Below are 27,852 nucleotides of genomic sequence, written 5' to 3'. Positions count from 1 at the left end.
GCTCTAACTCTGAGATTAGGCAAAATCTAACACCCATTAATCCTTCAGAGCAGGGCCTCTAGTTTGTTCTTTTTTTTTTTTTTTTCCAGTCTATTCCGTATTCAAAGCAAGTACATTTTTTTCTGTCACTATACCACTATTGTTAACAACTATAAATGTATTAAAAACACAGGGGCATTTTAGTATGTGTATTGTGCATAAGAAATATTGTTACATGACAAGCTCCAATTGGCAAGTGAAAAGAGGTTTTATTGAAGGAAATAGCAGTAGCAAACAGTGAACTATGCAGAATAATGGTAATTGTTCCTTTAACATTGGCAGCGCACGTTCACTTAATATGACTGCTCCTCTGTCTCTGCCTCATCCAGACCCAGAGGACCTGTTAGACAAGCAGGCAGCCACCTCTCTCTGGGATCAAGCTGTCAATGCAAACTTGCTTTCTTTCTATTTCTCAGAGCTAAGCTATACCCCCAGAGCTCCTGAAGCTTTTCCTGAGTGAAAGCTTTAAAAAAGCTCCATTCTAAATTACATCACACGAGCTGTTCTCTTCAGACTGACAGAACAAAAGCAGGGGGGAAAAGCCAAAAGTACCATCTGAATGACTTCTGAGTGGCACAGAATGATTTGCCTCCTCATATTTTATCAGGCCAGACTAACGTTGTCTTGACCTTGCCCACCAAAGCCCCAGCAGTGTCCTCTAATGACCAGAGAAAGTTTGCATCGTGTGTGTGTATGCAGCACAAAGAAATGTCGAGCTGTTGGGTGTAGGCCTTTTGCTTGCATCAGCAGTCTTGGACACCACTGTACTCTAAACTGTGTAGGCTTAGCCAACTGCATGGCACTTCTATGATTGTTCTGCTGTTTTGTGGTAAATGTTGAAATATTTCCTTAACTCATCTTAATAAAAATAATATTCTTGTTCTAAAATGAGCTTAAATCTGAAATGCAGCATGTCAATGTTAAGGCAAACAATACTTTGTTTGTATTCCCCATGGAATTAGGATAACCGAGCTCATCTTCTTACATGAAAAGGGCCACTTCAGTAGTTATGTTTACGTGGTACCATATATCGTGGGCAGAAGTAGCTGAGGAGGCAAGGAGTCTTACCTGAATCTCCAAGAGGCTGTAGGATGGGCTTGTCCAGCTCTGGAAAACAAGAGTAGGAAAGGAAGGCTTCACTAAGAGGGAGAAGTTCCTCAGCTAGTGAGGTGCATTTGCTGTCCCACATAGGCAGCAGTGTTTTCTAAACTTCTTAGTGCTGTGTTCTCTTCAGAGAAAAGTGAGAAGTGAAGCTGGTGGGGCTGGAGACTTCATCCCCTAATTGACTTCACAAGTAAGGAAAAACAGTTCTTAATAGAAGCTGAGAAGTACCTCTTCCCCATAAAAATCTAGCATCTTGTGACCCCTCACTGAGGTTTATTTTTTTCCTCAGGGGACACACCAATATTCGTATGACCAACACAACTCATCTTAAGCAGAGGAGCAGCAGCTCTCTGAGGATCCTGACTGGCTGGTGCAGTGTTCATCCCTGAATTTGAGTGAGTAAAGCTTATGTTTTTGGCTATGTCTTTTTGCTGGCTCATGTCTATGTTGTCTTCACCTGTTCAGCGAAAAGGCTCTGCCTTACGCTGTTAGGGACCACTCTAATGCCCATTAAAGCTGATAGAGATGTTTAACTTCAGGGCATACTGTTATCAGGTGTTGTATCTGCTTCCTATGCCAAGTCATGAAAATCTTAATTAGGCAAAGTCTTCATTAAAATAATTACAACCAAGGAAAACACTGCTAATGAACCTGAACATAGACCTCATTACTGTGTGCTTCATCACAACTCCGTTCCTGTCAATGGTAAATATGAAGATGCTGGACTTGAAGTTTTTGAATCAAGCAGAGTAAGTTATCAAAAAGCTCTAATACATACTGTGTAGTTTTCTGAGTCAAGGCTGCGTGATATACTGGGGGTTCAAATTTAGATCACCTCTCTTAATTTTTCTGTTTTGTGTTGAATGAGTTTTCCTAGGTTTTTAGCTATATTAGAGTTTTGCACTGTTTTTCATCACCATAGTATCTGGATATCTGATAAAATCAATAATGATGCCAAAGCAGAAGATTTAATGGTGTCTGTGACACTGTGTGTTTCTCCTCTGCTTGGAGGGGAAAACATAAGTAACAACCTGACTGGGGGGCTGTATACTTGGGTGGCATTGCTATGCCATAGGGTATGGGAATTTGTGCTGCACAGCTGTCACTCATAAAAAAAATAAATCAGACTATTATTTAGTAAATCTGGGTCTGTATGTGTGAACTGGGAAAAACACTAACCTACCTTGTAAATCTCAGGTCATGCTTGTAATAGTGGCAACCAGAAGCTTACTTGTAAAATGAGGAAAAACTGATCTGGAAGTAATTTGAGACAATAGACAGGGTGCCACAGCCCTGTTTCCAGGTTCCTGATTCAAACATAGCTGGTCTTTGTAGGACAGCAGCAAAGCTCCTGATGGCATGGGTCACCAACACCACACCACAAGCAAGACCTGGAGTCTGTGGATCACTGTGTTGCTGAAGAGATTAATTTGCTTTTGCTACCATATAAACCACATGACCCTCTTCTCCTACCCTACACTGATGGGCATCCTGTATTGCTCTGCCTAGTGTGCTGGTTCTTCCTGCCTCGGGGATGTATTAGTTACTTGCTTTTGCCTGTACCAAGGTCCAGAAATGGTTAAGGTGGCATCTCTGACAACCTCTTTCTATGTGGTTTCAACTAGTTTACTTAAAGGGGGATTTTTAATCTCCCCCAGAATATGAGGCAGCTCTATGGTAGTGTCTAACTTGTGTGGAACAAGGCCGCTGAACTTAAGGCAGGAAATTTAAGGTCCCAAACAGACAGAATCACAAGAGCACAGATGAATGGTTTGCAAGTGTGCTGCACCTGAAGAAAAAAAAATAAGTTGCTTGGCTTTTCCTTTCCTGATGGCACCCAAAGACTGGGAAAGGCTAGCAATATCAAACTGCCCACTGGAGCTGGCGACTGCATAAACCCTGACTGTCCCTCAGAAGTGCTTGGACAAACCATTCAAATCCTGTGTGCCTCAAATTATCCCCTACAAAGCAGGGACATGTATACTTCCTAATCATATATGATTGCTTTGGCACTGAAGTCATGACTGTAAGTTAATATTTGCCCGTAAATGCAGTTGTCAATGTCTTGTGGTTGCCTTGTTCAGCTTCAGAAAAAGTCTTAAACTTTTATGCAGTTAACTTCCATGGCCATTACAGTTTATGGTCACTAGTTAACTACAGCAGGAGGGTCAAATTTTGCAGACTGTAGTTTCTTTTCAGCCTGCAGGATTTCTCCTCCTCCAAGTCTGTTTTCTGCTCTTGCCAGTACCCCGCCTTCTGTTTAAAGGCATTAGTAATACCAAATAAAGCTAGAGATGCTCATTATAACAACTAAGTTGTTTCCTTTTTAACCAGAACAAGTGCTTATGCCAGGTTTGCATGAAGAACCTCTCTGTGTGTCTTGTTTAGGGCACAGTACGCCAATCATTTGGTAGAAGACAAGTGTATTACATGTAATTTTGCTTTTAGCTGTATGTTTACTGGAAAGCTGGTATGAGCATTGGTAATCTAATTTTTGCCTGGTTGGAGGTGATGGAAATATAAAGAACGGGAAATAAAAGGTTATTGCCATGTGTGCTGAATTGTGGTTTGGTAGCAGCAGTTGTCTTGTAGTTAAGTGGCCATCAAAACCCTTCTTGGGGTGGCAATAAATTAAAAAAAAATAAATCAGAAAATATATCAGTTTTCAAAGAGTAAAAAAAGATGTGGCAATTATTGTGACACAGGTTTGCCGTATGTTTCTGATTATCCCTTTGGCTGGAGAGTTGGGGTTTCTAATTGTAAGGTTAAGGAATCCTTTTTATCTATCTCTTGCCTCCTAATCCTATGCTAGACAGTATTGTTTTCTGTGCCTTTTGTCTTCTGGGGAAGGAGACAATCTCTGGCTCATGCAAACATCTTGTTAAAGTCTGCTGAGGATTAGGGGGTGTGACAGTTTTCTTGCTGAGCCTTTTTATTGGGGATTTTTATGCCTGCTTTTCAGGGAGGTCTTTGAAATGTCTTTTATGTAGCAATCATTTCACTCTTTCTTTGTTGTCTCAAATGTTGAGGCTGTATTCTTCTCATCTGTTCCTGTTTATATTCTATACTAGCTGGTCATAACAGTTTGGCTTGAAGCTATCATCATGCTGTGTGCTTCTGAATCGCAGGGGTATTGCTAACTGCTCTATGACAGTTGCAAATTCGAGCATTATTTTAGGTCATCTGAAGCCTTAGCGTGGTTGTTTGTATGAAATACAGTTAAAGAGGTTCCAGATGAAAAATAATAACCTAGGAGTTGGGCTTTTCAAGTGTCTGCAGCTAGATACAGGCGTTTTAAATGCTTCTGCTATAATGGGATACGTCCCTCTCAGGGTGGTGTTCATCATAGCAGCTGTAGCCTGGCCTAAACTCCTACAATAATCAAAGGAAGAGACAAGCCTGTCTTGCTGGCAAGGCATTACTTCTTGACAGAAAAAACTTAATCTGGGAATAAGTTGCTCTTGTGAAGAAATGTTTTGTCCCTCTTCCCCATCGTGAAACCACCTAGCAGTTGGCTACCAGCATAATAATAACAAATTAGCCCATACCAGAAGCTAAACGTGTAAGTGACTGAAGTTAGATAACAAAAAGACTAATCCTGACAAAAAAAAAAAAAAAAAAATTCTTCCAATTTTCATAAGAAGATTGGAAAGTTCTGTTAATCTCACATTTCAATTTTGAAAAGCTGGGACTTTGTCAGTGTTCCTTGAGCCTTTAAGTAAAACAAAAGACTGTTTCCTAATGCCTTTTATGAGCAGCACTCCTGTGTCTTGAGCAACTATCTTGATTCAAGAGTCCATGTGTATTATTTTTAAAATGAACTGGCAAGCACGTGTTCTTGCTGACTTTAATGTGGTGTTTATTTTGGAAAGTATGTAATCTCAGGTACCACCTGGGGAGATCAGATTCAAAGTTAAGCAACAAGCCAGGGTTATGTAGTTTCACTGATAGTGAAGGTATCAGAGGCAGTTTTCTGAGACTATCATATGGGTGGGGAAATGGTTGCATAGTCCTCTGCTTTGAGGTCGAGGTAAAAGTGTTTGTAAAGACAAGACGCTGTTTTGATTTCTATTTTTTTTAAATATGGCTAAGTTCTTATTACCTTACACAATGTATCTTGCTTATTGTTCATTTTTTTCTCCAGTACTTTCCTATAAAGCTGTTTTTCTGTCCTGATCAACAATTTGCCCCATGTAACACACTTCTACCTGCATTTACTTACAGTTTCTCTAGCCTAATTTCTAGTGTCTAAAGCCATATATAATATTGTTCCAATTCACACTTAACCACAAAACCCACTCTTCCAGATATGACCTCAGTTTATTTTATATCACACTTCTTTTTCCTAAAGTATTTTATACATAGCATAATATGCAATGATACGGCACTGATGTTTATCAAAATTGTTTCACACTGTAGTTATTTCTATTCCTGTCTTTTGGATCAAGTACAGTACAGCTGCAGATTAATACCGCCTTCTAAAATAGGTTTAATGTGTTTATTTTCTTACCGCATTCACTCCATCCACTAACTTGTTATATGGATTATATTTAATGGGAATCTTGTGGGGCTATCAAAGGCCATTTATTTTCTATTGAAATAACAATTAAGATAACACACAAACTAATATAGTAATCAAATAAACCTGACAAATAACAAACTTTTTTTTTAAGGCTGCGGAGGCATGCTAACAAATCTATTTGATCAATATATGGGATGTGAAAAAAGAGGAGACAAGATTGACTGATGAATAAAATGGAACTGACACAAATAGGCTGACAGCCAGTCGCAAGTCTCTTTAGGGCAAATGCAATTAACTTAGAATAATAGACTCAAATTTGATGGTTAGAAATGCATTTTTATTAACAATCACAGCCTGAATCATTATGCACTCTTATGAATAAAATTGTACTTATACTGAATGTCTGTGTATACATGTATGCATGTACATACAAAAAAGCCTCGTTGAAAGAGAGCTTTATTTTCGTGACAGAATAACTGTATGAGATTTAAAATAAAAAGCACACATAAGTATAAATCTAAATATTCAAACCAGTGATATAAAAATCACATATGTGGTATGCTAGTATTAACGATAAAGGCAATAAGCATTGGTCCCAGGACTGCTTGTTCTTTTGGGACGTGAAATTGCAATCGGGGATTTACAGATTTCATTCTGAGGCAGAGAAGTCATTACTAGAAACATAAGCTCATTCTCTTTACTTTAATAGCTATTTTAAATCATTCATTTAGAAAATACATTAACTATTTATTGTATAGGCAGTACATTTCTATTGGCATTCCATTTTCATGCTTTTTTATAATCCTTTTTAGCAAATTATTTTATTAAAAGAAGATTAGAATTAGCAAAAGGATCCTACCAATTTTTGAAAATGCTACTCTTGAAGAAGAATATTTCCTATTATTAACAGGTATGAGGTATTAAAACTTTAAAGGGACGGAAGATATTCAATTGCTAATGTGTCCTTTTTCTTTTGACCTTCATTGCAGAGGCTGATTGCTATTTGTAAATTACTTTTAAAATTATTAATCTCATTTAATTTCTGAATAAATATAATCTCCTTTTTTATTCCCAAACATCCTTGGGATTTAGATATGAAAAGAATTGCCTGTAGGATACATTACGGTGCAGAAGTCTTACTTCTTGGAAAAGATAAAATACACCATTTAATGCAGAGAAATTCTAGATAGTATTAGCTTTTTGTAATATGAATATGAAACCATGATACCTACAGTGCTTGGTGCTTAAATATCTTGAGAAGGTGTAATGGTAGGAAGTAAAATGTCTGTACTGGAAGTGTCTTAAGTCAGGTTTCCTCAGCTCAGTGTCCCTGCTGGACTACTCCATGACCAGAGACAGTATAGCAGTGAACTAGGATGCTCTATGGGATGCTCATATAGCTTCTCTATGAGTAAGCTGGTACATATTGTTATGCTTCTCAGACAGTTTCTGGACTGGCTGAGCTGGATCCAAGAAATAGCTGTTCTCAGTTTTTTCCACTTTGAAGGAGGTTTTAGTCTTCGTTTCCCAGAGGTGAGAAGTACACAGGCATACTGGGAAGGCAGGCTGCCTTGCTTCTGATGGGGGGAGAGGCCTAGAGAAACCGTAAAGAAACAGGTATGGGGTGAGGCTGGAGAATGGATTTCCTGGTAAAAACCTGGTGTCTGGGGAGTTCATAGGCTGCCACTTTGGTTTTCTACTTCTGATTAGCTATAAAGTCATTGCCAAGAGGGAAAACCTTCTCAGGGAGCCCAATGATGGCTGAAGGTTTTCCAGTCTTTTTTTCTTCTCCTATAACCTAGCTCAGGTATTAACAGCAATCCACAAAAAGGTTTCCCAGGGCTGCTTCTTGAATTCCTGGTATTGCCTATTCTGAGAGACAATATGGGAGGATCACAGGTTCCAGCATCCCCAAACCTGGTGTGGGCCTGAAAGAACAAAATGATGCACAAATCATGAGAAAATGCTCAGGGGCTTGGACTGCTCAAGGGTTCTTACAGAACTGTTTTTGGTGAGGAGGGAGTAGGACTAGTCAAGTTCATGGTATCGATTCAGTTTCTCCTTAGTATCTATGTAGTTCTGTCACTGGAAACAGCTGGAAGAGTTGCTTCTTGAGTGTGATGCCAGGCAAGAATATGTGTTGTTTTATGACAACAGTTACTTAAAATTTTAAATGAGTAAAATGTCTTAAAACAATTTGCATGGAAGCTTTAGTTGGTAAACATACTATGGAGACCATATGATCCCTAGATTTAATTGGGGGTGGCTTTTTGCAGTCAATGCACTTCAGGTTTAGTGGGCTGGGTGCTTAGTTCTTTCAACTTACTGGTTTTAGGAGTAAAATATCATTGAGCTCCACACAATGATCTGAAGCATGGTAATATAAGAGAAAGGAGAGTCAGGCCCTGCGTGATGGATACTAATTCTCCACTGATGTAATCAACCGACCAGAACAAGAATGACTCGCTCCATCAATACATATCTGAGGGCCTGCTTCAGATCACTTTTAAATTCGTTCACACCAACCTCATTTAATTTGCTTGAATGGGCTTACTCCCGAGTTAGACTGATACATGCAAGAGGAAATCCAGGTCCTTAAGAATGAAATCATAATTAGTTTCTCTCTTAGCTGCTATACTTAAAAACAATAAAATAAAACACAGATGTTTCCAAAGATATATTAGAAAGCAAAAGGGGATGCTTTTAAGTGCATTATTTTTTTCTTAACCCAGTAACGGTAGAACTGTTGATAATGCATCATACTTACAATATGTTTCTGTTGGCATTGATGCTCTGTGCTTTTTTATCTCCTTTTCAGAAGTTTTTTGCATTAAAAACAGATTAGAACTAACAAAATCTAACTACCAGGTTTTGAAAATACTTCTTCCAAGGAAGATATTTTTCCCCAACACCTGCCATTTTTTCCCTCACTGCATCTTAAACCTGTTCAGGTTCAGAACTGATTTCATCCTTTCATGATCCCCAAATATTAAAAGATTCCATTCCCACTCAGTTTAGTTTCCTTGTTTTTTTTTTTTTTTTTTGTTTTTGTTTTTGTTTGGTTTTTTTTTGTTTTGTTTTGTTTTGTTTGTTTGTTTTTTTTTTTTTTTTTTTTTGTCTGTTATAAATATCGTTTGGCCAAGATGTTCTCAATGGAACAAAAATACTTTCTGTTCACCTCATTCTCGAGCAGGTGCCAGGCAATCTGCAGTAGCTATTCTGCTACCTGAGCAGTGTGCATATTTAGCAACACCAGGCCAACCTTCACTGTCACAGCATGGAAAGTCAAAAATAGATGACAGAAACATATTTCTTTCCATGAAGATTTATGCAGCTAGGTAAAAGCTTCACATTAACAGGTTTTAGTGGAAGGAAATAATAGTTTTGGAATGAAGAACCTAGACTATAATATAAAAAGTCTCTGTATTATATATACACTTGAGTAGATAAGGTTAGAATGATATATCTGTATATTCCTGCTTTCCTCCATGAGTGTTCTGCCAACAACCTGTTCTCCACATCAGGTGTACACCTCTTCCCTTATTAGCATTCGGTGCTGTGGCTGGGAAGCTACAAAAAAGTAAATTGCTTACAAAAAGCCATATTTGTAACTTATTTAATGGGCACAGCACTGGCTTACTGTGTGATTCTAGGCTATCCTTAAGGCTGGGTTGCAGTGTACATCAGGTTGTGTTACTGCCACAGTTGGGGGGAAGACGCAATATTTTAAAGGCAAAGAATGATGCCAAGAAGAATCACAGATGATGGGCCTGGAAAGGACCTCGAGCTCAGCTAGTCCCAGCCTGCATGCATGAAAGTCTCTGCAGGCTAACCCCTTAGGTGTCTTCTCTCATTTCTTCTGAGACACCACTAAGTGACAGTGCCTGAAACTCTTCCTGAGGCAGAGTATTGCCTAATCGTCCTTTCTCGGAAGACATTTGCCTTCCATCCAAACTAAATTTTTTCTGCTCCCAAATGTGTCCTGCTGTGGAAGTGGAAAGAAATGTAACTGGGTAAATAATTCCAAGTGGAATAACGCACTCAGCACTGCAGGGTCTTCAAAACTTGATTTTTCTGGAATAACTTGATCTTTTCTCCCTGTTCTTGGTGGTGCTGCTTGTGTATGCTTTCAGAGCAAAGGGTTGCATTTTGTTGTCATGTCTCTTTTTAAAAAATGTGTAACTGTTAAAGATGCCAAGGCAATTGTTATTTCAACTCTTAATTTGCTGAGGTTTGATAGATATTCGGTAGATGTTTTATTATCCCTGGCACGGCTTATTATAAATAAAACAAGGGATTGACCTTGTTTCAGTTTTTATGATAGTGCTAATAAAGTTCTCTGGCTCCCAGATAACAACTGACAGGCCCTGTACCGCAGTGAAAAGTTATGGTGAAGACTCAAGTGATGGTTATTGTCCAGTAAACCTAGAAGACACATTTTAGTAGTATGATAGTCCAAAGTTAACTGTAGTGACCGGTGATTTCTGCCACGGCCAAAATCTGTCAAACTAGGTGCTCAGTGCAGATACAGTTGAGAAGTTCCTGTCCCTGAAAACTATGTAAGTCTGTGTAGACAATGGAGTCATGGTGGTTTTGCAGATGATAAGCTACAGCATGGATACTGGCTCATTTTTTTCCTGATGATCACGCAGGTAAGCTTTCTTTAGGGTGTTAGATGGATAGAAAAATCCGTATTTTCTCCAGTTTTAAATACTCTTCAAATTGGTTATAATCATCTTCCTTTTTTTTAATTAATTATTATTTTTTTTTTTTTTTAATTTTTGAAAAGGCCTTGCATCATTTTCTCCTGTAATCAGGGAGAGGGCAATGTGGATTCATTTTCTAGGTGGCTTTCCATCTGTGTATGGTGTATCTTTTTAATTCCTTAGGTTCAGTTTGAAACCTTCAAAGAAAAATATTTACCTAATTTCAGTGAAACTGCTAATGTTCTCCCAAGAGAAGGTGAATTTCTGAGGGTTCCCTTTATGCTTCTCTTAAAACAAACCTTCCCAAAATATCAAGGAACAAAACCCACAAAATTGCACACCTATATAAAACTGTGCTTTCTTGTGAAACTAAACAGAACTGTACCTCCCTTGGAATTCAGAGTAGAGTATAGTTCCCTGATTTTGGAGGAACAGGCTTGTCCAGTACAATTATCCCATTTGACCAGGGCTTGATAGAGTTCATAGAACTTTCTTCAGTAATTTTTCCTTCAGAGTGAATTATTCTTCCCTGTATAAGTGAACAGTCAAACCCCACCACGTATAACCAGAGACCCCCACATTTAAAGCTATGTGCTTCTCCCTGAAAGCCAAAGGCAGTTTTGCCGTTGACTTTCATCGAAGTAGGAACAAGCCCTGTATTTGCAACTTAAAGCAAGTAGGTTAGAATTATGAAGAATGATTATTTAAAATAGCAATGATGTAATATCAGTGTCAATTCCATTATTTTAACAGATGTAAATTTGCTCTGCTCTTGAACTCTGGTGAATTTTAATGGCAATATTAAAGAGATACTATTAAGACTACTTAAAAGAACTATTTGTAAAAAGTGTCTCCAGTTAAGGAAAAAAAGTTTAAATTGCTTTTTTATTCAGTCTGCACAGTTATTTATTTGAATGGTTTTGTATATTACAAATTAATATGTATTAGAAGATAAAAGATCACACTAATATTACCAACGGTCATGGGATATGGCATAGCCTATACTGTTTAGGCCAAGCAAATATACCTCATATCCAGCTGTAGTTTAGGTAGCTTTCACCATAGGACAAATACTGACTTTATGTATGGTGTCCATAATGTACCTCATAAGTACTTTAGGACTGGCTAACTTTAGTAGGGTACATCTACTTACCTTGCAAGGCCAGTTACAGGTCAATACAGTGTTGTACCTGGCTGACAACTGCTGTCACTTTTCTGGAAGTCAAAGGAATTTAAGGATTTAGAGGTTCTCAAAAGATCCAGTTCTGATTTTACTTGTTGGTTTTCATGCAGCTGTGTTCCAATGGGACACTGATAGGAGAAGGTCAGTGTGGCAGGTCCTGGAGACCTCTTAAAACTTCTGCACAAGGCTATTAACATCTGCTGGTTTAAGAAGGCTTTATTTTGTGGAGTGAAACTTCATTTATTTTTTTAATAAAGCAACAATCCTGGGGCCCCAATGCAAAGTTCATAAAATTAAATGGAAGATTTTGAATGGGCTGGCATTGCGCAAACTAGGTTATCACAGGCCAAAAAAGAAGGTGCTGCTACTTGTTTTTCTGGAGGAGAGTTGGATAAGTAATAAAGCAGATACTCCATAAGACTGAATCAGAGAAAGCCATATTCTAATAATTCAATACTGATTTTTTTCATTAAGGGCTCAACAGTTCTGTCATTGAGGTCAATAGAAGTTCTGTCTTTTTTCTGATCTTCTTTATCACCTACAGTTAGTAAATTTTGGGTGCTACAACTATTTTTTCTTAGAAACATGCAAAGCACATTTTTAAGTACTCTGCACTGGCAACCACAAACAAGGGTGATCAGTCGGTGATGTTCAGCTACTCAGAATGCTGGATATTCAGAATATCTAAGTATTATCTGCATCTAGCAAATCTACGTTAGCATTGGTACAGAAGTTTTTGCTACTGAGCCCATAGAATGCCTTGAGATAATTGGTGACATGGGGGAGGATGAAACCAGCCTGCAAAGCTGGGATATGATCTGTTCTGAGTTTAAAAAGGCTTTGGGCTGAGCTTTCACTTAATTTGCTGTAGACTAAGTGTTGAACCTGATGTACAAATCTAGCCAAGAATTTTCACATTTTGAAGTAACTGATTCACCTCAACTTCTGTTAATACCGTCAGGAAGTGAGTAGGCTATTTAAATGGTTAATGGCTGAAAAGGATTTAAGACTCTCAAACAAAAAGTAAACGTGTTTTTCACCTTAGCCTCATTAGGAAAGGTAAATATTGAGTGCTCTAGTGAAGCTGGACCTTGTGACTCATTTGACCTAACAATTGTTTCTTCTACTAGGCATTTATGAGTGTAGCCTGAGAGCAGATTCTTCCAAGTATTCAGTTCTGATCCAAGAAAAAAATGTCTCTTTCCATTAGGTTTTTATTTCCTCCTCTTGCTCCAGACAAACCGGAATATTACAAAGGGCAAATCCATGAAAGTTTTTCTCCAACATTCCCTCAGGGGGAAAAGCAGGCTTTTTATCTTAAAATGACAGTCTTTCAGTTGTGCAAAAAAAAAAAAAAAAAAAAAAAAAAAAGCCTTTTACTTCTGTAAAAGCCAGCACATAGAAAAACCTAGGCTGACCTGTTATGGCAAGGAGAAGGTGAGGGTGTATTTTGACTGTTGTATGCTTCTGTAAATGCAGATTTAGACACCACTGTGTATAAATACAATCTAAAGGAGCAGATTTTTTTTTTTTCTGTCAATAGAAGCTTATGAACTTCTTGCATTGCTCCTCTTTTGCCAGCCCTTGGCCACCACCTCACCCTAGTTTTGACATGACCAGTCCAGAACAAAGTGCTCAGTGCAGCCTGGTTGTAGCACAGTTGACCAAAGCAACCATAGCTTAATCATTTTAGGCTTTTAAAGCAGAGCCAAACACAGCCTAATGGGCAAATCGCAGAAAACTCAGGAGAGGTCTTCTGCCAAAATTCAAACCCTGTTCTGCCAGCCTGCTTGTAACTTACTGGTACAGTGTAGAGTGCTCTTGAGAATAATAAATATATAATCCCATATCCCACAGTCCATTACCACATAGTGTTTGAAAAATTTCCCATTAACAAAACACAGTACATGCAGGTAAAAATATCAATGTGTCTCATTAGAGGGAGAAAAAAATGGAAAATATGTGTTGTATTAAAGCCAAGTTTTGGGCTCTTGTGCAGAGTTTGAGGGGAAAACTGTATTTCTGCAGGTGGTCTCTAAAGTGGAGGAAAGGATACAGTTTCTTGGCTATGCTAGCAATTAGAAACAGGGCAACAACATACCCAAGATGTGGCCTCTAATCTAGGCCAAGGCATTCTTCATCTTCCTCTTCTATAAGAAGCAGATTCAGCAAAATGCCAAAGCACAAGCCTAACGTTGAGCTTATGAGTAATTCTGGTGACTTTGCTCTTGAAATCCTGGTTAAAAGACTGGTATCCAATGTTTGCCTTGGTTTGTGTCAGTGTTGCACAAATTGTTTCAGGTTGCACAGCAACCCAGAGAGTCCTCTGCTCTGATTTTCCTCAGCAGTAATAAAGGACTTGTGTGTGACAGAGAGGAAGGTGGAGCTAAAATATGGGGGGATTAAACCCTGGGGAAAAATAATATAGAACTGTGTGTGATGAATACACACATTGCAGACCCATGACTTGAAAAGCAAACAGACTAAGCCACTCAAAACTCTGTGCATGTAAAATCTTTTCTTGCCATTTTATAGGAATGCTTGAGATTGAAATCAGTGCTGTGAAATACTGGTGGCAGCAGAAGAATAATACACTGGTATTATTCACTTCAGTGTGCAGCTTCTGCTCTCCAAGTGTCAATAATTGATCCTCTGTTGAACCAGATTATGCCTGGGCACAGAAAAGCAGATGCTCAGTTTGTGTAATGGGGCTGGAAGGGAGCTCAATAGCTGCCAGACACCGTGCCTGAAAGACAAGGTCCAAAGAGACCAAAATCTAATTCTTGTGAGTATCTGAGCAAACCGCTTTTACCTGCTCTTTTCATTGAAATAAATCCATAATTACTGTTCTTTTAAGGGAAGAAGCCTTACTTGTTATAGACTTAGAGTTGTACTCACTTTTCCTTGGATAAATGCAAGCAGGTGGAGGATCCTTATGGTTTCCTACTGTCCTTCAGTATAGCTCATGCAAAACTTTGTGCAGCAGTTTCTACCTGGGATCTTTGCACCTCATTGTTACTGCAATGTTTCTGGAGAGATCTCTAATCTATGGGGAGGAAAAAAAAAGAGCCAAAGAAATTGGAAGCTTGGAAGGGGAGGTCTGTTGGTTTTCTGCTCACATAAATTGTCTGCAAAGCACACGTGGCCCTTAAAGGGCTGCGTTAGGTGGAATAATTCCCCTGGCAGTGCAGCACCACATGTTTCTGCTAGCCTGTGTGCTCGGTGCAGCTGCACAGCGTATCACATAACGCCATCAACTGCAAGCGTGCTAGCTTGCCATTCCAGTGAGGCCCCAAGAACTGTAAATAGAAATAGCCAAGAAAACTGTGGTGCAGCACTTGAGCTGCAAGGCCGTGGACACTTAGCTGACTGCCCAGGGCCTGTATTCAGTGCGTGAGACCTGACAGGTGGCTGTGCCTCACCCAAGGCATTTAGTTTGTCCCAGTTGCATACCCTGGTCTTGACTTCAGAGCCTGGATGCCTGTAAGCATGGCGAAGAAGTCTCTGGTTTTCCTGGGGGCTGAGGAAGCACTGCATACTGCAGTCCTACTGGGGTGCTGAGAGGAGCTGGGGCTTTCAAATCCTCTTACTGATCTTACACCAAAAAAGGTGTAAGAACCTCTTTGAACCTCTGTTTGAGAGGTTCAAAGACTAGAAATGACATTTTGTGCTGATTTGAGCCATGCAATCCTCCTCTGAGAAGGATTCGCTCTCTGTTCACTATGGACAAGGAAATCCTATCCATCGAGTGCCTGCCCTGCCTATGTTTTGCAGAGCCCAGTTCTGTCTCTGGGCACTGCTGTTGACACCCAGGTGGGTGGAGAGCAGCTGAGAGCTGCCAGAGCTGTGGTTTTGCTCCTCTGAGCTTCTTGGAAGAGCAACTGGCCAAGTATCAGACAGAACGTAAATCACACATTTCCAGGGGTATGGGAATATGTCTTCTTCTGAAGCAAGAAGAGGGAGAACGATGCTGTGCTCATCAGGGCCTACGGCAGGCAGGGTGAGAGGGTGATGCCACCTGCCTGGCTGACCTGGAAGGTGCTACCTTTCATTATTTGCATTATTTGTTTTCCCAAGGTTGTTGAGACTATCACCATAGTTCAGCCACTCATTGCTCAGTTATCTGACAAGTTTTTGTTTCGTGAAAGTATATTCACATACTGAAAAAAAACACTTGGGAAAACAATGGTGTTTTACATATAAAACTGTTTTATTTTGTATGAAATTTAACTGAAATGATCTTAATGACTTATGTAAAGTGAAATATTGGGTTTTCCTTTTTCTTTCTCTTTTAGCCCTGGTCTCACACAGGCATATTAATGATTATTTGTCAAAGTCACACTGTTTGCTTACAAGGTACGAAGGCTTTTTAGACACTATAATGACAGCTTTTTATTCACTTGATAATATTTAGAATAAGCCATAAAAGCCAATCTCTGAACGAACAGACCGCTTTTATTGGCTTTTAGTGCTATTACTGCTATCATAAGTGGTAAATTGGCCTAATGCAAGTAATACTGCTGTGTCATACTGTAAAAACCGCTGCTTAGTTTTATATTTTATTTATTTTTCATGAATATTTTTTTTAAAGCAAGGAGACTTCACTATCCTTCTCCAGCTGTTGGTGATTCCCTCCAAGTGAGAGCTGGGGAAGCTTCCTCTGCTATTTCTTTGCATAGTTATTTTCTTTGCATGATGATTGCCATCTCTGCTGGGACGTCTGAATGTAAAGTTAGAGACAAAGAGTGAGTCGAGGAAAATCATCCTGAATTCAGGGTGTCCATCTGCAGAAGGAGCTTTCAGAGAACCTTAGGTGAAGCAGGCTCAGTGTATTTATATAACATCAGTTTTTTGATTATGCTTATCTTTGTAATAGGAATATTATTCACAACATCTGCCTCTCTGCTTCCTTTGCCTCCTACTTGCTTGCGCATGCTTTTTTGGTATGTGCATGCATGTTTTTTGGTACAGCCTAAGCCTGACCCAAATCTGAGTGGGTTCAACAGAGAATCTCTGGAGACAGCCTCTGGGGTTCTGTGCAATGTCCCTGTCTCTGGTAAACACCTTGGGATGATGCTTCCAGCTAGAAATGACAATAAGTAAAACCCCAAGTCATTACAGCTCTGGCTGTTCTGTTGGAAATAAGAAATTTAAACTTTTTTTTCCCCCAAAGTGACTATCTGCAGCTCATAGGTCACTTTCCTTTTAAATGATAAATAAACTGGAAACAGACAAACAAAAAATCATTGCTTAGCTGGAAACTGAAATGGACTTCACATTTGACTTTTGTCTTGTTTTGCAGTAGTATTTTAAAATATTAAACATTTAAAATATCTGAAGTCGATACATTCAGTCACAACTTTGTCTAACCAGAATGACCACCAGGTGCCATAGGTTTTTTTCCTGTGGTTATTTTGACTTCTTCTGTCTGTTACCATGTTTTTTATTGTATTATCCCCAGAGTATAAGCATGGATTTCAAAGATTTAAAAATCTAGTAATGTAACTTTGTTCCATTTAATTAGTGGATGGAAAAATTATATAATTTTATATACTTTTATTGTACTAATGTGACAGCAATCCTTGAGAAGAAGTGAAGGGAAATTGAAGGGGCTTGCATTTACTTCCAAATTTCTGTTCTTTTATCCTCCCCTTTCTTCTCTTTTGCCCATGCACTATAAAAGTGGCCTCTCTTCAGTCAGGAGTACCGACTGATTTATCAACCATGATGTAAGTTTAGGACTTGCAGTCAGCATAGATATGTCCATATGACAGTACTATAAGGCATTAAATTTAAATTTAGAGTCAATTTGGAGTTATACACGTAACAATATGGATTTCCTGGTACACTGGGCTTCTGTTAATCATCGAAAGCAAAGTTAAAATTAGTGTGTTTTTGGCCATTGAACATTCAATGGCTTCAATGTGAGTGTAGCTCCCAGGATGGAAAGTTGAAAGAAGTGCACCTGATAAAAATATGTACAAGAAGCAGTCCTATAAAAGTTTCCGTTGCCTGAGGATGGGCTCTATTTTTCGAAGACTCCTCAAGTTATTTCTAAGCTCCATGTATTTAGTGAGAATCATGCAAACAACCAGCATGAAATGTGGTGAGAGTTAACCTGGAAGTGCACTTTTTATTCTAACTGTCAACACACAGGTCAGAAACCCTAGGAAGGCTAGAGGTAGGAAATACCAGGCTGAATTTGGCTTAGTGATATACAGTAACAATGGGGGTGAGTGCTGCTTTATCTGAAAATCAAGAGTGAGACGACAGAAACAAATGTTTTTTGTCTGGGAGGGGGGGGAAAGTAGCGTTTTAAATTTAGCTAAAAGTTGAATATTTCAAAGCCAAGTGTAACTTCACTGTGTTATACTATGAGGCTGTTAAAAAAAATTACCCTAATGACAGAGAAGAGCCTACGTGAGTAATAATCACAGATTTAACTGAACACATGCTTGAAATTATTTACTTTCAGTATCCTGTGGGAACAGGAAGAAGAATCAGATTCTAACTATAATTTTGACATTAAGTATTTGAGGATGTGATTGTATTTTGCCACACGTTAGTTGCCATGGACATGCAACCAAAAGGGACAACGGTGTTAAAAGGGTTTAATCTTTTTTTGACGACTATGTCTATGAAGATTGCATAACAGACAGCTCTCCTCTGTAAATCTGATGTTTGATGCTTGCTTCAGTAGGAGGATAGAGATTAAACCCGTATTTTGCTCTGAAGAACTGAAGTAACTTTATTTACCCAAATCTACATGTCTACTTCTTAAACACAGGTGCAGTAGTATAGCAGAATGGCGTTGCTACCTGCAGCTTTGGTGCTGCAATAACATTTTCCTTCTTTTGAAACTGCATTTAGGCATCTTTTTTCAAAGATATGAAGAAACATAATTTGTCAGTAATCAGTTCTCAGATGTCTCAACACTATCAAGGCAATGTTTGTGTTTTTCTGCAGAGCATAAAAGTGAGCACTGCATCTACTTTATCCCTGAAGCCTACTGACATATTCAGGCAGAAGTTTTTCTTCCTGCACATATTTCTGCACTGTGTATATTCATTTATGTGTGAGAGAAAACATTATCATGTTTAACTGCTGCAATCATAAGCACATTAAGTAGACAGATAATAAACAATCCATCTGAATTTATGATTAAGTTAATTGTGTCTGTGTTTTTCTAACATGTTTATTCAGATTAAAGACTGAAATTAGAATGAGACTATATATAATCAGGAGACCCTAAGAGACTGTTTCACTCCTATAAAATAAAAATTAATCTAGTTTAGGGGGATAGCAAAGATCTCTGTGCCACTTAAGTATCTCTTAGGTGGTAAAGAAGCCTTGTGCAATTCTCTTCAAAGAGATGAATCTCAGTTGTAGTAAGAGTCATAAAGAAACTTGACTGACACCGGGGGTTTTAGCACCTAGTTTTTGCATATGCTTTTCTGCCCAGCAGGCACCAGACTCCCAGGTTCAACACACAGAGGATGAAGTAACAGGGAGCAGCAGTAAGCTGAAGGGAGAGGCGTGGGAACAAGAGGAGTCAAAGTAGGGAAAACTACTGGGAGGTGCTGAGGAGAGGGGCAGCCTGAATGCTCCACTTGCACTGGGCACCTCTGCCAGCCCTTGTTCCTGATGGAGCAGGAGGAGATGGTCTAGTCCTGAATATAGGAGGAGAAATGAGGGTTCTGCTGTAACACACGTACTACTAAAAATAAATTAATTACTGACTACCTGTGTTTTTAATGTGGAGTTACAATTTTTTTGGCTACACTCATTCAACCAGTGGGAAAATCCTGAAAATTTTGCCCTATTGTAATGAAGAATAGGATTCTTCTGGAAGACTTCTATGTGGTGAATGATAGAATTAAAAAAAACCACCATCATACAACATCTTCAGGTCTTCCTAAGCACTGGCAGTTAAACAAAAATCTTTTTCATTCATTTGTGGAAATTCACAAAATTTAGACAAACCTAAATAAACCTTGCATCTACATTTTTACAACAAGTGTTGTCTAGCCTGGGAGAGTGACTTTAAGATAACCTTACCATCTAAAGAAATGCCATTCCTTACTGTACATTCATTCCACCTATGTGGCAGTATTTGAAGTCTTACATCTCTGAGGTCTTTCCAGTTCAAAGATCAAGGACCACTCAGTTTATAAAACCATAATTAGGAGTGGTGAGCTGGGACCACTGCAGGTTTCATATACTTCCTCTCTATTGGAAGAGAGTCTTTAAATCTTCTGTTTTACAACTTAAAGGAAGGGTTGTCTCAATTAATTCATTTGGTCATAGTCCTGAAGCTGACAAGGCATCTTCCAGGCATTTGAGCCCCCTGGGGTCCTTGTCATCAGTTTTTAAAAGTGTTTTTCTGTGTGTGTGTGTCTGTGGTTCTTATCTGGAAACAGTCTGCTTAGATAACAGTGTTCATTTTATAAGAATTTGGTGTTTTCTGCTGCATGAAACTGAGAGCTATTTTTTTTTTTTTTTTTTTGCTATCGGTATTCTATAAAGCTTTTCAGTCCAATGACTTAATTCAGGTTTGAAGAAAAGAGAAAAAGCTTCTGGACCCAAGTCAGCAAAATGCAGGAAACAAATGTCCAAGTGTGTATGTAGAATTACATTCATTGACTTCTGAGTTTAGAAATAAATTATGGAAATGACATTTAGCTACCTAAATGCAGTGATGCAAGTTGGATTGGAACACTTTGCTGAGAATAATCTCTCTGAACCCAAAGCGCAAACCTCATGCTGGCTACTCCAGCCCCTGAAAATCAGGGGAAAGCTGGAAGGTTTTGAAAGAAATGAGAAACCCTGGAGAGATTTGGAGGCTAATTCCCCCTGTGCAAAACCAGTCTCATTGCATGGTATCCTTCCTGCTTCATTACTTTTTGGAAAAGTCTCTTAAAACCCCTAGGTATCCAGGGAGAAGGGTATGCTGGGGAAAAGATGCTTGAGTGCTGCAAGAGATGAGTTTATTTGCAGTTCCTCCAGGAATATATCCCTGGGCAAGGCTATGGGGTGTTATGGGGAGGGTGCAGTTAGGAGTTGCCTACTCCCACCTCAGATTTCTGGGATGTGTCGCTCAGAAGGGTGGCACAACCTCACCCAATGGGATTATTTCTGGAGTAAGGGATTATTTGAATAATGTGAATAATGTCACTACAGCCAGGTCTCTGATATGAGTAAATCTCCCTTTTCATATGAACTGTGGTCCTTGGAGGGGTGAAATATAATCCCGAACAGAGGCTCTATTTACCACTTAAGCCTTATTTTATGGTTTAAGTGCTGACCTTGCACTGACCCTCAATACAGGGCTGAATTTTAGCCTACAGCGAAAATCTGCTGGCTAGAGCAGCCGATTAAAGAAATCAGGGTTAGACTCCTTACTCTTTGCAAGACAATGAAAACAGGCTTATTTTTGACAAAATGTTTCTGATTTATGAGAATTTTAGTGCAGAAAGGGGCTATTTTGGAGAAAGTCTTGAAATTAGCATTTCAGTTATATTTTTGGCAGGAGAGCAAGGAAGCCATTTCATTAACTTTTCACTGGAAGTTATATATGGAGGGCATTTGTGTACACAGCTGGGCAGCATAAAACAGGAGGGCTTTGTGTGAGAATATCCCGAAATGAAATTTCATTTCTGTGCAACTTGGATCTGCGTTCCTGGGCTGCCAGGGACAGTTTGGGATGTAACCGTAGGAGGGCAGTATGAGGCCCTCGCACTTTCTACCTTGTGCTCAGTCCTTAGCAATGGATGCAAAAGTAGTGAAGAAACCACTGCTGGCCCCTGTGCAAAATCAGTGCCACCTTTTACCGCCTAACGTCAGTCAGATAAGCTCCTGCCTGCTCCCATGTATCCATATGGCTGTAATCATCAAGTGATGCTGAGAGATTAAATGTTTGTAAAGATCTCCAAAAGCCACATGCTGAAGCTGGTGTGAATTTAGCGATGCTTTGACCTCCCTTCCCACCAGATGGCTGCTATTCTGGCAGGATCACCACAGTGGTGGAAGGAGCCCTGGTCCACGTGGAGGAGACATCTGTGGCTGTGAGTGAGATGCACAAGCTAGGAGCATCCCTTGGTCAGTCCCTTGGGAGTGTTACTCATCCTTGGGCACTGCATTTCTAAGGGCATGTCTTGTGTGGCTTCCAGATTTCATAGGGCTTCCTCTAAGAGCTGTGCTGGATTAGGAGCCTGCAGAGATGGTTCTTGCCTGGGGTGTGACGGTCTGCTGCTTGCCCATCTTCTGGGTGTGATGCAGAAGGGGATTCATGCCCATGCAGAGGACGTTTCTTAATGTTTCCTTTGAGTTAGATTGAATGTTCTTTACATATATGCATAATTATTTTTTACGCTTTGTCATTTACATAACTTCTGTATGGCAGGGCAAAACAAGTATAAGCAGGAATAGTGCATGCACTGAGGATTCCTGCTTTAGTTTCTCAGGGTAGCAATGCAGATAACTTTGCCAGTGCTTCTTTGCAAATCAGCCCATGTTTCACTCTGACCTGAAGTTGTGTAGACATTTGCATGGGGAGATCTGTACCACCATCTAAACCTGCTTTCCTTCTCCAGTGAAGAGCTCTTCTCCATGTGAAGAAGCAAGTGGAGATAACTGTCTTTGCTGCTGCAGAAAATAACAGTTGTTTGGCTTTACTCATGTGTCTTGGCTTTCCTTGAGTTGGTTCTCACCAATGCTAAGGTCAGACAAATAAAAAAAAAGGCCAATACCTGCCTTTTTCTCATTGCTTTGTACCCGATGCACCTGATGATCTGATGCATGCTCTCCAAATAGGTTTTCTTTGTGTCATCTTCAGAAATAACAGCGCAGAGAAACAGGCTCAGAAAAGGTTGATACTATCAGAAAAGATTGCTGGTATAAATTCTTTTCCCTGCTAGTTCTCGGGATAGGACTGTGACCACCTCTGTCTTCATTCAGGCCCTCAGACCAGGGTGTGTCTCATGGTGTTGTTCAGATCCAGACTTCACTGCTAGGTGACTTAGGATGTTATAGGAATGTTTTAGGTCTTTTCGATAGCCTAGCAAAACCAGACCACATATCTGCCAGTCTGATTCCGTGCATACAGTTTTATTATATCACTGTAGTTCCACATTCTCCTATATGTTGTGGAGGACCTCAGGCCCTCCACCTAAAAGGCTTTTATAAGCAAGAAATTAAAGGAGAGGGTAAATATGTCATTGTTCATTTTAAAAATATAATCTAGGGCCACAATTATGTAAATCTTTCTCTCCAAGACTGTTCTGGCTTGTGCAGCATTATTTCTTCCCCTCATCATCTTTAACTCCCTGGAGTCTTCCACTGCACTTGTGAAAAGAGAAATGAGTGCAGCACTGGGTGCAAATGGCTTAGAGGTTGAGGCATGAGTAGGATTTTGGGGGGGGGTTTCCTGCCCAAGGAAGTTCCTAAAAGCACAGCTCAATGTTTCTCTGTAATACTTTTTACATGGCTGGTTAGGTGTCTGTTTTGCTTTGTGAAAGTATTCCTTCAAAATGAGGCTTTGATTTCAGTTTGTAGGGGCTGGAAGATAGAAAAAAAAAATCCTCTTCCAAAAAACTTGGAAGATAAATAACTGGCAGCCAAATTAAAATCCCTTCCCCCTTCCTTGATCTAACAGCTTCTAATGTTGAAACCAACAGGTAACATACTCTGACCCACTGCACTACTAGTCCATGAACTACTACTTTGCAAAGCATTGGGAAAAAACAGAAGTCTACAAAAGATACTAAAGCCACAGCCTCGCCTGTATTTTTATGTTTATTTCTGATACTATGTGGTTCATGATTGTTTCTTTTAGAAGGAACAAATAATCAATACAAAACCATGAACAAAAATAACTTTTCTTTAAAACTGGATGCTAAAAGAACATATAGTCTTCTTACTGTGCCTGACGGAAGCAGTACAAGTCTGTTTTCCACAATTCATTGTTTATTGGAATGCCTGAAATCTATATGCAATGTATTTTTAAAACACTTAAACATAGAAGTTGAGCTTCTGCTCCAGACAGTATGGTTTACCTTTTTCTAAGAACCTGATGTGTACCACAGAAGTGCGTAAAGCAAAGACACAATAATGCTTTTTAAACAACCAAATTTCAATATAATATAAAATAATGCCCATACCCATATCTCAAGGAAAAATTCTTTCTCTTCTGAGACACTTCAGCTACCTACTGACTCAGCTGCTGTCCAAGGCCTTCAAGGCCCATTTCTCTGCATTTTAGAGAAGGGGTGCAAAGAGACAGCATTTGGCTTGATTTCTGAAGGAGATTACTGCCTCCAAGAAAAAAAATATATATATATTGCTAATGACCTAGAAATGCAGAACTGTAGGCCCCTGTAAGAAGGGGATTAGTAATAAAAGATGAAGCATGAGCATTACCCAAGCTAAATGAACTCAAGAACGTAGAGGTGTGAGAGATGTAACTGGCTACCAGAGTAGGTCTAGTGCAGAGGATAAATAACCATATGGGGCTCTGAGGGCTCATGCCTACCCTGCTCGTGGACTCTTCTTACCATGGACCAGTTAAAACCCTCTATACCCCTTTTTTAAAGTCGCAGTCTCTGGTGCTGTACCCTATTCTGATGGAATAAATCTTCATTTCAGTTAAGTGCTTGCTGTTTACAGCTAAAGTACAAAGCCATTTTGTAGGATCAGACCCAGATCTCAATCAGCTATATCGTTCTTTGTGATGCTCAAATTGCAAATCTTGCAGAGTTTCTACTGGTGCAGCTGACACCTTGCAAGTGGAGGATTTTGGTTGTCCAGCCAAACAAGGCCTGCATGTTGGCCGGTGAGCTCTACTTAAGCATGCAATTTTCATTCTGAGGAAGTGCTGCATAAACAATGAAAAATGCAAGGTAGAGACAATAATTTAGGTCTATTTTAATGCAGCCCCTATCACAGCTTAAAAGATATAATTAACAACATGAGTTTAAAATAGTGATGCGCATTTTACAGGTGACGTAATCAGTTGCTATAAATGGCCTTTTCCTCAATACCCTCCTAGTTGATGTTTTCAAAATGAGGTTACTTGTTGAGTCTTTCCAATACACATCAGTTAGGATTAGAATACAACTGTTTTCATTTTAAAACCCAAATTTGCACCTAACTGTAGATATGTAATTTGTATCCGTGAAAGTCTCCTCATTCATATACTTCTCTTGTGTGCACATGTATGACATGCAATAAAGTGATTCTGCTATGACCAACAAACATACATAAAGGGTCTTGTAATAAGCAACATATTAATTTACCAATATTTTTTTCCAGCAAGAAATATATTTTAACCTTCCCTTTTTATGCATATAGCGGTATGCAATAGGAAAACCTTTACAATCGCATGCCTGTCTTCTAAAATATTTTAACAAGTAGAACGTAATTTTTGAAATGCCTTTCTTTGACAATTATTTGTAGCAAACAAGCTACTTAACACCGGTCAATTTTCAGCCTTTAAAATTGGAAATTCCCTCTATAACATCTTCTATAATACTTCTACTTCTGGCAGTCCATATTCCACAAACTGATGACAACTGATGCGACTTTTTCTAAGTTAGCATGCTGCCAAATCCAAAGATTTGGGGTTCATTTTTACCCCAATAATTTGAGGACACCCAACAAATGTGAATCCAATGCAGTAGTGGTTTGATTTAATAGAAACTTTTCATCATGAATGAGGATGGTCTGTACATATTAGTGTTGTAATAGATCTTAAATAAAGCTTCCAAAGGAATGCAAACGTTGGAAAAATGAGCTTTCAGTGTACTCTAAATTTTGGTAATTTAGGCCATTCTGCACCAAAACCAAATGTACATGTACATCTCATAGGTGTTAAACTATGGAATTAATATGGTAAAAATTCCTTGCCATAATTTAGACTGCAAAATTTGTTGTGTATCTTTCCAAACACAAACCAGTAGTTAATAACTCAGCAATGCAGCTTACCTTTCTTCAGCCAAGAAATATTTTGCTTGTCATTTTCAAAACTTTCTGTTGGTTTGATTTTTACCTTCTCTGTCTCTGCTTCTGACATCTGTGGGGGAGAAAAGAATTTGGGGATGTCAGGATTTCTTTTAAAGAAAGTTTCTGACAACTGTGTTCTCTGTTTAGGTTCCAGCTATAATAGATTGTTTACTTACACAGACACACTTTTTTCCTGCAGATTATTTATACTATATAATATCTCAGTCATTAAATTTATGTTCTGTTCCTAAATGCTTTATCAATATTACATGGTTGCTGTTTGTAGATGGATTCTTTTGTAAGGTTACTATAAATTACGTTATGAAAGGAGTGAGTGATACAGTCGTAGCATGCTGGTAAGAGATGCACATACAACACAGAACAGATACGGTTTGGCTACAGAGGAGGCATCCAGCCTGCCTGTTTATTGTGGTTCAAAGTTGCTGTAAAGCCTGCTGTCGGAGAGGTATAATTATGTAAATAATGATAAATATTTATAAAGGCAACTCGAACCAAGTGTATCCAAAAAAACCTTTACTGCCACTTGCGACGATTTATTTGCTGTAACGAGAAGAATCACATGCAAGTTACAGTACCTGAGGGTATTATGCATACAGTAGCTATCAGCCCGTACACTGAGGTTTACTTCCATTGCTTGCTAGGAATAAGATTAGGCTGTCCGGGCTTCTTCTAACTGCTTTATATTTTCACTGAATCCAGTTAGCTAAAGCATTTCTCTATTTTTACCTGTATCTTCCGAACGGGGGTGAAAGCAGCAGGGTTCAGATGCTGAGGAGGAGTGCTTTCGGCCGAATCCCTCGCTGTGTGTTGATGTCCAGCATTCCCATACACTGACAAAACCGAAAGGATGAGCAGTGCACTCTCTTCCTGCCTGCTGTGTGGTGCTAGATTTGTCTTGCTGCCAGAATCAGCCAACTTATTGCTGAGGTTTTCTTCTTTTTCTTTTTCTCTTTTTTTTCTTTCCCTTTTTGTTTGCATGCACCTCTAGAGCTGGGTAGGGTAGGGAAGGAGGGGGTAATCAGCGTCCCAGCACTAGTGGAGTGGTAGAAAATCAACAGCTTTGTGAAAGAAAAATTGGTTTGGAAAGGCTATTACTGCAGTTCGTAAACCAGTGGATCTGCAAGGGGAGAAAGAAAGTAAAAAGGGAACCAGGAAATTAATAGTGACAAATCAGATAAATGTGTCAATGTTTTGGCTAAATGCAAGTTAAAATAATGAAGGGTATATGAATTAGACCCTGAGTGCCTATTTACAGCTGCCACATTGGCAAAGAAAAAGATCTAATCCTGTGGGGAGCTGAGTGCTGTGAATCCCTCGAGCTCAGGAGGCAGAAATCCATCCTCACCCAGGAGGGCAGGTGGGCACAGACAAGCATTGGACAGGGACAAGAGGTCTCAAGTGGGGATGGTGCTTGTGCTGGTGGGCTCGATGGTCAACAATGTGGAGGTCAAGGTGATTATTGGACACTAAAAATTAAATAGTTAACTGTTACTAGCTGGCTGTTAAAATTCACTTGCTATAGTTACCAGCAATGCTGCTCTAATGTTGGTGAGAGCAGGGTCAAGCCCAAAGTGAACAAAACTTCAGGGTACTCAGATGTTGTCCTACTTTTTCTATAGGACAAAAAAGCAAATGCCACTCTGCTTTCCCAAATTGAGTTTCGAAAGTATTAGTTGCAGAGTACATTCGGAATTACTCAGTTCTCTTACCTTTTAAGCAATATTTACAAAATTTCAAGCAGTGTTTGTCACCAGATACTATAATCCAAGATCCCAGTGCTTAAGTGTGGCCAATAAATAATAACATATTCCTTTTGTTATGACAATTATCTTCCTCTACTCTCCCATCACATGTCATTCTTGCAAGAAAAAATGTTTTCTTTTTTTTTTTTTTTCTTCCTACTTCTCCCGTGCCAACATGCCTGAGATTCTTCTACCATCTTTAGCTAATTGTGAATTGCATGGTAAGTGCCTACTTACATCTCCAAATTGCAATGATTAGTCTTGCATGGTTTGAAAACCTATTTTAAGCAGGGTACTTTGGGAATAATTGCAACCACAGGGGGGAAACATCTAGGGGTAATATTTTAAGATCTTTGTTCCATTCCCCTTGGATGCAGCTTTGAGAGTCATGTATTTTCAATTGCCGTTCCCCTGTTTCTCCCAGAAACACTTTCCTATTTTTTCCATATTGTTGCACCTGTAATGCTATAAATTTATCAGTGGTGCTGATTCTGCAGCTGTATTTGCCAGGACAGTCTGTAGAGCTCCTGGTGGGGG

General features: G+C 39.2%; 1 protein-coding gene across 3 annotated transcripts in view; it reads right to left on the bottom strand.

Moving 5' to 3' along the window:
* Positions 1 to 26,712, bottom strand: part of MDFIC2 (MyoD family inhibitor domain containing 2) — a 40,912-nt gene extending 14,200 nt beyond the window's left edge. The window contains exons 1-3 of one of the 3 annotated variants that reach the window (XM_084530725.1): positions 26,300 to 26,712; positions 25,535 to 25,622; positions 1,108 to 1,146 (exon numbers count right to left, since the gene is read on the bottom strand). In XM_084530725.1, the coding sequence (XP_084386851.1) occupies positions 1,108 to 1,146; positions 25,535 to 25,622; positions 26,300 to 26,551 (379 nt within the window). In that variant the 5' untranslated portion in view covers positions 26,552 to 26,712. The remainder of the gene's footprint in view (positions 1 to 1,107; positions 1,147 to 25,534; positions 25,623 to 26,299) is intronic. The other 2 variants (XM_084530724.1, XM_084530726.1) reach the window with 2 other exon arrangements.
* Positions 26,713 to 27,852: the final 1,140 nt, after the last annotated feature.

This window comes from Aythya ferina, assembly GCF_964211825.1.
Source record: "Aythya ferina genome assembly, chromosome: 10".
Lineage (NCBI taxonomy): Eukaryota > Metazoa > Chordata > Aves > Anseriformes > Anatidae > Aythya > Aythya ferina.
This window is presented reverse-complemented; position numbering and strand designations above follow the sequence as displayed.